This window comes from Mobula hypostoma, chromosome 1 (assembly GCF_963921235.1).
Source record: "Mobula hypostoma chromosome 1, sMobHyp1.1, whole genome shotgun sequence".
NCBI lineage: Eukaryota > Metazoa > Chordata > Chondrichthyes > Myliobatiformes > Myliobatidae > Mobula > Mobula hypostoma.
This window is the reverse complement of record NC_086097.1, coordinates 246700583-246713105: the sequence shown is the minus strand read 5'-3', so window position 1 is coordinate 246713105 and position 12523 is coordinate 246700583. Positions and strand designations below refer to the sequence as shown.

General features: G+C 43.2%; 1 protein-coding gene across 5 annotated transcripts in view; it reads left to right on the top strand.

Moving 5' to 3' along the window:
* The window catches only part of sugct (succinyl-CoA:glutarate-CoA transferase), a 563356-nt gene that overhangs the window by 57275 nt on the left and 493558 nt on the right, over positions 1–12523 (top strand). For all 5 annotated transcript variants that reach the window (XR_010020283.1, XM_063066726.1, XM_063066693.1 and 2 more), the window contains exon 5: positions 10409–10459. Coding sequence is in view for 4 of the 5 variants with exons in the window: in XM_063066726.1 (XP_062922796.1) it covers positions 10409–10459 (51 nt within the window). In the remaining variant the exon portion in view is untranslated. The remainder of the gene's footprint in view (positions 1–10408; positions 10460–12523) is intronic.

Genomic DNA, 12523 nt, shown 5'->3' with positions numbered 1-12523 from the left:
TCGGACAGGGCGCAATTTCAGTGCTTGCCATAGGCGCTGTTTTCCGTAGATATGCCCCTGACCGTGGAGTTTAAACAAGAGTTGCAGGGGAATGGGAACCATAGTGCTAGAACAGTTAGTGGAGAGGTTGTGGAGGCAGATGTTGCCAAGACCTCAGACCAAGTTAGTAATCAAAAGGATGAGCATGGTGCACCAAAATTGAAAGGGGTGAATACAGGACTGAATGTGGGGTTGAGATTGCAAAGGGAGCTGGAAAAGGCATGTAGTAAGGGTAATGACACAATTGTAATGGAGGACTTCAATATGCAAGAGGATTGGGAAAATCAGGATCTCGAGAGGGTATTTGTTGAATGCTTACGAGATGGCTTTTCAGAGAAACTTGTGCTTGAGCTTACTCAGGGAAGGGCTATCTTAGATTGGTAGTTGTGTAATAACCTAGATTTTATTAGGGAGCTTAATGTAAAGGAAACTTTAGGAGGCAGTGATCATACTATGATTTAATTTATACTGCATTTTGAGAGGGAGACGCATAAGTCCCATGCATCAGTATCACAGTGGAATAAAGGGAATTAGGCATGAGGAAGGAGAATACTGATGGGTTGGTGGCAGAGCAGAGATAGCTGAAATTTCTGGAAATAGTTCACAAGGCGCAGAATAGATATGTCCCACAGAAGAAGTTGTTCTTAAATGGCAGTGCAACCGTGGCTGTCAAGGGGAGTTAAGGACTGCAGAAAAGCTAAGGAAAGGGCACATAATGTAGCAAAAGTGAGTGGGAAGTTGGATGATTGGGAAGCTTTTAAAAATCCAACAAAAGGCAATTAAAAAAGATATAAGAAGGGAAAAGGTGAAATATGAGTGCAAACTAGCCAATAAAGGAGGAGAAGATGGCAGCGCGCCTGCATGTGCTCAGCCCTCCGGTGAAAAATGATATCGTATCTGTTAAATAGGGGCTGTGGACAGTTCTGATTTGATGGAGAATGGACGTGGAAGCACAGAGGAACATCTGGAGAAATTTCTGAAAGGCCCGTCGGCTGCTGTCATTACTGTGTGGTCGGGAATCTTTCGGAGGGTAGGCCTCAAAATCCCCGGCCTTGCCTGCTTTTGGCGACCGAGAAGGAAGTCAAATCGTTCGGACAGAGATGGCGCTCAGTACTCGGTGTCGGAGAGCTGATCAGAGCTCGTAGTTTTCGGATGACTCAGAGTCGGATTGTGGTTGGCATGGCAGGGAGAGTTTTTCTTTCTTCTCCCGTCTGCGTGAGATGTGGGACATTTGAGAAACTTTGAACTTTACTGTGCTCACGGACTTCTTCGTCAAGTTATGGTATTGTTACACTGTTTGTAACTATATGTTATAATTATGTGGTTTTGTCAGTTTTTTCAGTCTTGGTTTGTCCTGTGTTTTGTGATATCACACCGGAGAAAATAATGTATCACTTCTTAATGCATGTATTACTAAATGACAATAAAAGAGGACTACGTGTCTTCATAATCATATCATACCAAAAGTTATTTCAGTTATATAAAAAGTAATAGGGATTTGTGAGTTGATATTGGACCACTGGAAAATTATGCTGTGAGGAAGTAGTGGGGGACAAAGAAATGGCAGATGAACTTACTACTTTTCATCTGTCTTCACTGTGGAAGATACTAGCAATGTGCCAGATGTCCGTGACTGTCAGGGAGCAGGAGTGAGTGCCAAAGGAAAAACTTCTAGGCAAACTCAAAGGTCTTAAGGTGGGTAAGTCAGCTGGACCAGATGGACTACATCCCAGAGACCTGAGAGAAGTTGCTGAAGAGATAACAGATACATTGGTCATGATTTTTCAAGAATCACTTTCAAGAAGGGTGGAAGGCAAAAGAAATGAAATTATAGGCCAGTTAGCCTAACCTCAGTAGCTGGGAAAATGTTATTAAGGATGAGGTTTCGGGGTACATGGAGACCAATGATAAAATAAGTCAAAGTCAGCATGGTTGCTGTAAAGGGAAATCTTGCCTGATAAATCTGTAAGATTTCTTCGAACAAGTAACAAGCATGGATGTTATTTACTTGGATTTTCAGAAGGTATTTGATAAGTTGCCATACATAAGGTTGCCTAACAAGATAAAATCCTGTGGCGTTACAAGAAATATACTGGCATGGATAGCGGAATGGTTGATAGGCAGGAGGCAGCGAGTGGGAAAAAAAGGGGCCTTTTCTGGTTGGCTGCCAGTAACTAGTGGTGTTCCACAGGGGTCAGTATTGGGACCGCTACTTTTCAATTTGTTTGTCAGTGATTTGGGTAATGGAATTGATGGCTTTGTGGCAAAGTTTGCGGATGATACAAAGATAGGTGAAAGGGTAGGTAGTGCCGAGGAAGCAATGTGATTGCAGCAGGACTTAGACAAATTGGAAGAATGGGCAAGAAAATGGCAGATGGAATACAGTGTTGGGAAATGTATGCTAATGCGTTTTGGTAAGAGGAACAATGGTGCAGACTATTATCTAAATGGCGAGAAAATTCAAACATCAGAGGTGCAGAGGGACTTAAGAGTCCTTCTGCAGGACTCCCAAAAGGTTAATTTACAGGTTGAGTCTGTGATAAAGAAGGCAAATGCAATGTTGTCATTTATTTCAAGGGGAATAGAATATAAAAGCAAGGAAGTAATGTTCAGCCTTTATAAGACACTAGTCAGGCAGTACTTAAGAGTATTGTCAACAGTTTTGGCTTCCATATCTGAGAAAGGATGTGTTGTCTATGGACAGAGTCCAGAGGAGGCTCACGAGGATGATCCCAGGAATGAAGGAGTTAACATATGAGGAGTGTTTGGTAGCTTTGGGTCTGTACTCACTGCCATTTAGAAGAACATAGTGGATCTCATTGAAACCTACCAAATGTTGAAAGGATGAGATAGGGTGGATGTGGAGAGAATGTTTCCTGTGGTGGGAGTATCCAGAACTAGAGATCACAGCCTCAAAGTTGATGGGTGACATTTTAGAATAGAGCTAAGAAGGAATTTTTTTAGCCAGAAAGTAGTGAATCTGTGGAATGCTCTGCCGCAGATTGCGGTAGAGGGCAAGTCCGTACGTATGTTTAAGGCGGAAGTTGATAGCTTCCAGATTGGTCAGAACATCAAAGGATATGGCAAAAAGGTAGGTATATGGGGTTGAGTGGGATCCAGGGTCAGTCATGATGGAGCAGACTCGGTGGGCTGAATGGCCTAATTCTGCTCCCATGTCTTATGGTATTATGGTCTTGTGGATTTTGAGACCTTCGTCAGTTAGAGATGACCATGGATATTGCAACCTAGCTGTCTAGATTTGCAACCCTGGGCAGTACGATATGGAGAGCAAACTGTTGGCCATTTTGTAAGCTGCCATTCTGCAGGCATCTGATGAACCCAGAGGCTAATACAGTTTGGCACCACTGGCATTGCAGAAGTTGCTAGTCAGCGTTAAACTCAACGTAGGACTGTCTTAGGGACTCCAGCTCCAGAATTTTCCTTAGGGCTTACTCTTGAAGACTTCACCATGAATCGGTTGGCCCCTGGTTGGCCGGTCCGCAAGAATATTGTCAATAATAAACCGGTCCGCAGTGCAAAAAAGGTTGGGGATCCCTGGTTTTGAAGGTTTACTCCACATTAATGTTTGGCATTAAAATTGCTCTATCTTGTAGCCAGTGATAATTGAAACAGAATTATGTGACATTTATTTGAGAAAATAGATACAGGTGTCCCCCGCTTTTCGAACGTTCGCTTTACGAAACCTCACTGTTACGAAAGACCTACATTAATATCCTATTTTCGCTTTCAGAAGGTGTTTTCACTGTTACCAAAAAAAATTCAGCGCGTGATAAAAAATCAGCGCGCGATAAGAGGCAGCACGCCCCGAGCAGCCGCTCTCCCCTGGATTCTCGCCGGCATTGCTTAAACACGAGCCTGTGAGCAGCCGTTTGCAGGATGAGTTTTATGGTATCGGAAAAGCCTGAAAGAGCTCGTAAGGGTGTTACACTTACGGTAAAACTAGACATAATTAAGCATTTTGATCGTGGTGAACGAAGTAAGGACAATGTGAGTTTGGCTTGTGGAAGTTGACGAAGATGATGTTGAAGAGGTTTTGGCATCCCATCACCAAGAACTGACAGATGAAGAGCTGATGCAATTGGAAGAAAAAAGGATAACAATTGAAACCGAATGAGTAATGATAAAGTACGACTTTAATTTTGAAAGGGTACGTCGGTTTAGGGGATATTTGCAGGATGGTTTGAGTCCTTATTAAAGAACTGTGTGATAGAAAAATACGTGAGGCTCAGCAGTCAAGCAAGCCTTCCACATCAGCCACAGCAGACGACGAACCTCGACCTTCGACATCGGGGCGGGCAGTCATAGGAGAAGATGAGCTGCCTGCTTTAATGGAAACAGGCGATGAGATGACACCCCATTGTCCCGCCACCCCAACCCCCAGGCCATGGACAGATACCGATTCGCGGAGAATGCAAAGGTAGCTGGGAGGCACACAGCACATCTTTAAGAAAAAAGTCGAAATAAACATGCTAATTAATTAGGTGCTGCAGACACGTAATTGTCGGCCCAGATCAGGGACCTTAAAGCTATGCCCCCTGGTATTAGACATTTCAGCCTCTCATCATCTTATACACCTTTATCAGGTATCTCTCATCCTCCGTCGCTCCAAGGAGAAAAGGCCAAGTTCACTCAACCTATTCTCATAAGTTACACCCTCCAATCCAGGCAACATCCTTGTAAATCTCTTCTGCATTCTCTCTATAGTATCCACAATGTTATTAATAATGGTTTTAGTTGAATTCCTTTACTTTCAAATTGGCAGTAAGTTGTTGCATGTCTTTGGTAGCGTCACCTTAATTTGTATGTTGAACTTATTTAGATGTTACATCCATCCCACAATGTGAGGGAGTAAAAATCTTTGCGTTATGACTCTGTTGCAATGTGAATTTATAAGTCTAATGGTTTGTAGAAAGAAGCTGTCCCATAGCCTGTTGGTCCTGGTTTTAATGCTGCGGTACCATTTGCCGGACAGAAGCATCTGGAATGGTTTATGGGTGGGGTGACTGGTGTCCCTGATGATCTTCTAGGCCTTCTTTCTGCACTTACTGCTGTAAATATCCTCAGTGGAGGGAAGTTCACATCCACAGATGCTCTGGGCTGTCCGTACCACTCTCTGCAGTGCTCAACGATAAACGTTGGTGCAGTTCCCATTCCAGGCGGTGTTACAAACCAGTCAGGATGCTCTCAATAGTGCCCCTATAGAAGGTCTTGAAGATTTGGGGGCTCATGCCGAACTTTTTCAGTTGCCTGAGGTGGAAGATTCGCTGCTGTGTTTTTTTTGCCACACAGCTGGTGTGTACAGTCAAGGTGAGATCTTCGGTGGTGTGTATACCGAGGAACTTGAAACTACTCACCCTCTCAACTGCAGTCCCATTGATGTTGATTGGGGCGAGCCTGTCTCCATTCCTCCTGTAATCCACAATCAGCTCTTTTGTTTTTTGGATATGGAGGGAAATTAAGCCAGAAGTTTAAGAAATGTTATACACTGTATAAAGCGAAAATGAAGATCTTGATCGTGTATTGGAAGAGTGGATTCATTAGCATCGGTGTGAACATATACCGTTTAACGGTAAACAGAAAATACTCTGCAGATGCTGGGGTCAAAGCAACACTCACAATGCGCTGGAGGAACTCAGCAGGTTGGGCAGCATCTGTGGAAATGATCAGTCACCGTTTCGGGCCGGAACCCTTTGTCAGGATTGAAGAGGGAAGGGGCAGAGGCCCTATAAAGAAGGTGGGGGGAGGGTGGGAAGGAGAAGGCTGGTAGGTTCCAGGTGAAAAACCAGTAAGGGGAAAGATGAAGGGGTGGGGGAGGGGAAGCAGGGAAGTGATAAGCAGGAAAGGTGAAGAAGGAATAGGGGAAAATACAATGGGTGGTAGAAGGAGGCGGAACCAAGAGGGAGGTGATAGGCAGCTGGGGAAAGGGGCAAAGTGAAATAGGGATAGGGGAAGGGAGGGGGAGGGAGTTACCAGAAGTTGAAGAATTCTGTGTTCATACCAAGAGGCTGGAGACTACCTAGACGGTATATGAGGTGTTGCTCCTCCAACCTGAGTTTAGCCTCATCATGGCAGTAGAGGAATGGGAATGGGAAGCAGAGTTGAAGTGGGTGGCAACCGGGAGATCCTGTCTGTTGTGGCAGACAGAGTGGAGGTGCTTGACGAAGTGGTCCCCAAATCTGTTTTGGGTTTCACCGATGTAGAGGAGGCCGCACCGGGAGCACCAGATGCAATAGATGACCCCAACAGACTCACAAGTGAAGTGTTGCCTCACCTGTAAGGACTGTTTGGGGCCCTGAATGGTGGCAAGAAAGGAGGTGTAGGGACAGGTGTAGCTCTTGCGCTTACAGGGATAAGTGCCAGGTGGGAGATCCGTGGGGAGGGACGTGTGGATCAGGGAGTCGCGGAGGGGGTGGAGAGGGAAAGGTGTGCTGAGTGGTGGGGTCCTGTTGAAGGAGGTGGAAGTTGCGGAGGATAAGGTGCTGGATCCGGAGGCTGGTGGGCTGGTAGGTGAGGACAAGGGGAACTCTGTCCCTGTTGTGGTGGCGGGAGGATGGGGTGAGGGCCGAAGTGCGGGAAATGGAGGAGATGCGGGTGAGGGCATCATTGATGACGACAGAAAGGAAACCATATGTTTAACGGTATGATGATTATGAAACAAGCAAAGATCGATCACAACAAACTGAAGATTGAAAGTGCTGGCGATTATTTAGCATGTTGAAGAAATTTAAGAAAACGCATGACAAAATTTTAAAAGATTTGTAGTCTGTTGATCATGAAGGAGCAGAGAAATTAATTGATGAGTTTGCCAAGGTCATCACTGATGAAAATCTAACACGCTGAAAGGCTGCACCAATACATATACAACTGATAAGTAGAGTCAGTTATCAAAGATGTGATAATAAGCACATTTGGAAAGTGGTGAAATCATCGGACAACACGAGGAATTCTGCAGATGCTGGAATTTCAAGCAACACACATCAAAGTTGCTGGTGAATGCAGCAGGTCAGGCAGCATCTATAGGAAGAGGTAGGAAGGGTCTCGGCCCAAAACGTCGACTGTACCTCTTCCTGTGGATGCTGCCTGACCTGCTGCGTTCACCAGCAACTTTGAAATCATCAGACAAAGTCAGCATGGATTTGTGAAAGGAAAATCATGTCTGACGAATATTATAGAATTTTTTGAGGATGTAACTAGCAGAGTGGATAGGGGAGAACCAGTGGATGTGGTATATTTGGATTTTCAAAAGGCTTTTGACAAGGTCCCACACAGGAGATTAGTGTGCAAACGTAAAGCACACGGTATTGGGGGTATGGTATTGATGTGGATAGAGAATTGATTGGCAGACAGGAAGCAAAGAGTGGGAATAAATGGGATCTTTTCAGAATGGCAGGCAGTGACTGGTGGGTTACCGCAAGGCTCAGTGCTGGGACCCCAGTTGTTTACAATATATATTAATGACTTAAACGAGGGAATTAAATGCAGCATCTCCAAGTTTGTGGATGACACGAAGCTGGGCGGCAGCGTTAACTGTGAGGAGGATGCTGGGTGACTTGGATAGGTTAGGTGAGTGGGCAAATTCATGGCAGATCCAATTTAATGTGGATAAATGTGAGGTTATCCACTTTGGTGGCAAGAACAGGAAAACAGATTGTTATCTGAATGGTGGCTGATTAGGAAAAGGGGAGGTGCAACGAGACCTGGGTGTCATTGTACACCAGTCATTGAAAGTGGGCATGCAGGTACAGCAGGCGGGAAAAGGCGAATGGTATGCTGGCATTCATAGCAAGAGGATTCGAGTACAGGAGCAGGGAGGTACTACTGCAGTTGTACAAGGCCTTGGTGAGACCACACCTGGAGTATTGTGTGCAGTTTTGGTCCCTTAATCTGAGGAAAGACATTCTTGCCATAGAGGGAGTACAAAGAAGGTTCACCAGATTGATTACTGGGATGGCAGGACTTTCATATGATGAAAGACTGGATCAACTAGGCTTATACTCACTGGAATTTAGAAGACTGAGGGGGGATCTTATTGAAACGTATAAAATTCTAGGCTAGATTCAGGAAGATTGTTACCAATGTTGGCAAGTCCAGAACGAGGGGTCACAGTTTGAGGATAAAGGGGAAGCCTTTTAGGACCGAGATGAGGAAAAACTTCTTCACACAGAGAGTGGTGAATCTGTGGAATTCTCTGCCACAGGAAACAGTTGAGGCCAGTTCATTGGCTATATTTAAGAGGGAATTAGATATGGCCCTTGTGGCTAAAGGGATTGGGGGTATGGAGAGAAGGCAAGGTACAAGGTTCTGAGTTGGATGATCAGCCGTGATCGTACTGAATGGTGGTGTGGGCTCGAAGGGCCTAATGGCCTACTCCTGCACCTATTTTCTATGTTTCTGTATGTATGGTGAACAAGTCTATGACAAAGACTGCTTACTGGTAGCACATAAATTCAGAGTCGGAAATGATGGCAATCCCAAGTTATCTCATTATATATTACAAACTGGAAAAAGATCTGAAATTTGAAACACTTCTGGCCCCAAGCAGTAAGGGGTAACTGAACCTGTTTAAAGGATGCAAGAGTTGCAGTGCCATCTAGTGTGACCTCATGGTAGCACAGTAATTACTGTGTCAGCTACTGAGGCCAATGAATATGGGGGCTGGCCATATTGCCAAGACTTCTCAGTAGCTCAAAAACATTCTACAATACAATTCATTATTAATCAGTGACTGATGACAGCACTACAAAATCAGTTTCTTAGGTTGCAAGGTAGCCAGTATCTTCATAGAGAGAAACAATGTTGTTTTGAAAAGCAAAATACTGCTGTAGCTGGAAATCTAAAATAAAGCAGAGAAGTTTCAAATTAGCCAATATGGACCGTGGTTGTTAATCCATAGTGAAAAATGCAGAAGCAGAACAAAAGAAAAAGAATTGTAGGCGGTATAGTGTGGAGGATCTGAAATATGGCTTTAGACGAGCACCAAGCTACCAACAGCAGCCAGTGTGTTTGTGTGTGTTAAAGTTTTTTCAAATGAGGCAATAAAATTGTTCAGGCACTTTGAACGTTTAAGAGAATAAACTCTGATAAAGCAAACAAGAATTTGGCTTATTTTCAGTCATTTCATGAAAGCTTTCAGCAATAGCACTTCAGACCAAAACAGTGATGGTTTGCGTGCTTCATACCAGATGAACCCAAAAATCTGAAATCCGAAACACTTCCAGCCCCAAGCATTTCGGCTAAGGGATATTCAACCAATATTATTATTTCTTTTTCTTTTCTTTCCGTTTGTATTTACACTGTTGTCTTTGCACATTGGTTGTTTTTCTGTCCTGTTGGTTGCAGTGATTCATTGATGCTATTGCTTTTCTTGTATTTACTGCTAATGCCTGATAGAAAATTAATCTCAGCGTTGTGTATGGTGACATATATGTAGTTCGATACTCTACCTAATTCTCCAATGGTCAGAGATGGAAATTTGCGAGTCTTACCAATTCTGCTGTACTGGCAACTCTTGTACCACACCCCCCCCACCCCTCCCCAGCCAATGTTTAGCTACTTTTCAAAGTTCAAAGTAAATTCATTATCCAAGTACATATATGTCACCATAGACTGCGTTGAGGTTAATTTTCTTGCAGGCATTCACAGAACAGAACTATGATATAATCAATGAAAAATAGAGAACTACATTAGAATCAGTGGTCCTTGATGATGGATGCGGCTTTCTTGTGGCAGTGTTCCTTGTAGGTGTGTGCAATGGAGGGGAAGGGCATTTGTGTTTGAATACCAGACTATGATGCAATTAGTCAGGATACTTTCTATTGTGCATCTATAGAAGTCTGTCAAAATTTTGGATTAAATGCTGAATCTGTGCAAACTTCTAAGTAAGTAGAGGTGCTGCCACGTCTTCTTTATGATGGCAGTTACTTGCTGGCCCCAGCACAGATCCTCTGTTATGATAATGCCAAGGAATTTCAAGTTCCCAATCCTCTCCACCTCTGATCCCCTAACGAGGACTGGCTCATGGACCTCCGACTTCTTCCTCCTGTAGTCAATAATCAGCTCCTTGGTTTCGCTGACGTTGAGTGAGAGGTTGTTATTACAACACCATTCTAACAGATTTTCAGTCTCCCTCCTCTATGCTGATTTGTCACCACCTTTGATTCAGCCAACAAAAGTGGCATCATCAGCAAACTTAAATATGGCTTTGGAGCTGTACTTAACCACACAATCACAAGTGTAAAGTTAGAAGAGCAGAGGTTATTTGTCTCATTTAAACTAGTAACTGATTATTTTACATGGTTGATCTAAATTGTTATGAAGTTATGTTTGATATCATCCCTTTTCTCCACAGAGTATAGCAGTAAATCTGAAGAATCCTGATGGGGTCCGTATAATAAAAGACGTAAGTCATTTTAAAATAGCTTCTTATTTCAAAGATTAAGAAAACTTTACATTGAAACATACTGTACAGATAAATGTGTCATTTTTGGCATCAAATCAAATCAGCAAGAATTGTGGTGGGCAGTATGAAAATGTTGCCGTGCAACTGGTGCCATTATAGCATGCCCACAACTTATTAGCTCTGAGTGTATGTCTGTGGAATATGGGAGGAAGCTGGAGCACCAGAGGAAATCTATGTGGTCATGGGGTGAACATACTTACAGGCAGCAGTGGGAAACGAACCCTGATTGGTGAAGGCTGGTGCTGTAAAGCTGATGATGGGTCTCGGCATGAAACATCGACTGTTTATTCCTCTTCATTGACGCTGCCTAACCCGCTGGGTTCCTCCAGCATTTTGTGTGAGTTGCTCTGGATTTCCAGCATCTGCAGATTTTGTCATGTTTACAATAATACTTCAATATTGTTTCTGCAATTATTGCGAAGAAAGCTTTGTTTTAAAGGTGACCAAAGTGACGATTAAAATGAAGAAAATTTATTTTCTGAAATGGACAGCAACAATTAAACATGTTTTTGTATCAACTACACTGCCATTCAGAAGTTCAGGTGTCCTGATGAAGGGTCTCAGCTCAGCTTGAAATGCTGGATGGGCACTTCACCCAGAATGTTTAGTTCCAGGAACTAACCTTATTCTGGGTGAAGTGTACATTTACAGTGCTCCTTGTGCCAGGGGAGTTTAGATTTGGAAACCAATATTGCCAGACGATCAGTGAGTATTCACAGCCAGATTTCATATATGAGTTGTTGAGGCATGAATTGTTTTTTTTTCCAAGATAAGATATATTAAATGTGAGGAATTGAGGATATAAAAAAATCATTTTGAACCTATGTAACCTCTGGCTAAAAGAATAATTGGGACTGAATAGGAATTTTTGAACTGAGGTAAACTCTTGTCTTCAGCAGTTAGCTAAAACCGGCTTATGTTAGTTCTCCCTTGGTTTGTAGAGAGACATTGAGAGTTTGATAACATTGTACATTGTACCTTTGTTTGAGTAGGGGAAGGAGGACTCACTGATAAGGACAGGAATGAACATCCATCTGTAATTAAGTCAGGGCCTAGCAAAGGGAATAACTGATAAGGACTGGACAGCACATACATCTGTAATGAAGCCTTGATATAGCGGACTCTCTTATCTGTAACTAAGTTTCTCTCCAAAAGACTTGGTGGGCGTACTAGTTCAAATGACATCTTGCAACAGTAATGTATGGAGCTTACTACGTATAAATATACGGCTGTAACTGGAGAGAGTGGGCCCACTTGTTGGATGGTGGCAGTACTTGAGTGCCTTCCCTCTGACAACTGGGTCTCAAACTCCTGCAGGAGGGTGCACAATAAACTGTTGTAACTGTAAGAAGTTAGTCTCCCGAGTTTTATTCAGATTCATCTTTAACAAATGTACACCATTTTAATCTAATTTTAATCCCAGTTTTACCCCATTAGCCACAATTACAATTGCTGGCCACAAATAACTGATATTGATGTAATGAGATAGGTGTAACTTGCACTAGTTCTATCTCAGAATGAAAATGATAGATTATGTTCCTTCTATTTATAAAAATTTATGTATTTATACAGTGCTATGCAAAAGTCTTAGGCATATATATATAGTGAGCCTAAGACTTTTGCACAGTACTGTAGTAATTTTATATATTGCATTGTACTGGTGCTGTAAAAAAATACAAATCTCATAACATATGTGAGTAATGGCAAACCTGATTCGGATATGGGTCTCTATTGTGGACTGAGAGTGGGAGGGGGGCAGGGAGAGGGGAATTATGGTTGGAAAAAGGGGAAGGGAGAGGGCTAGAACGGGAAGCACTCAAGAGATATTCTGTAATGATCAATTATCTGATTGTTTGGAATCAAATAGCCTTGCCTAGTGTCTCAGGGCACCCACACCACCCCTCCCCCACCCTCCCCCAGTACTCTTTCTCTGCCATCTGTCCCACACCCCTCTCATGGCACTCCACCCTTGCTGTCTCCAACATACTTTGCTCCCGCCTGATT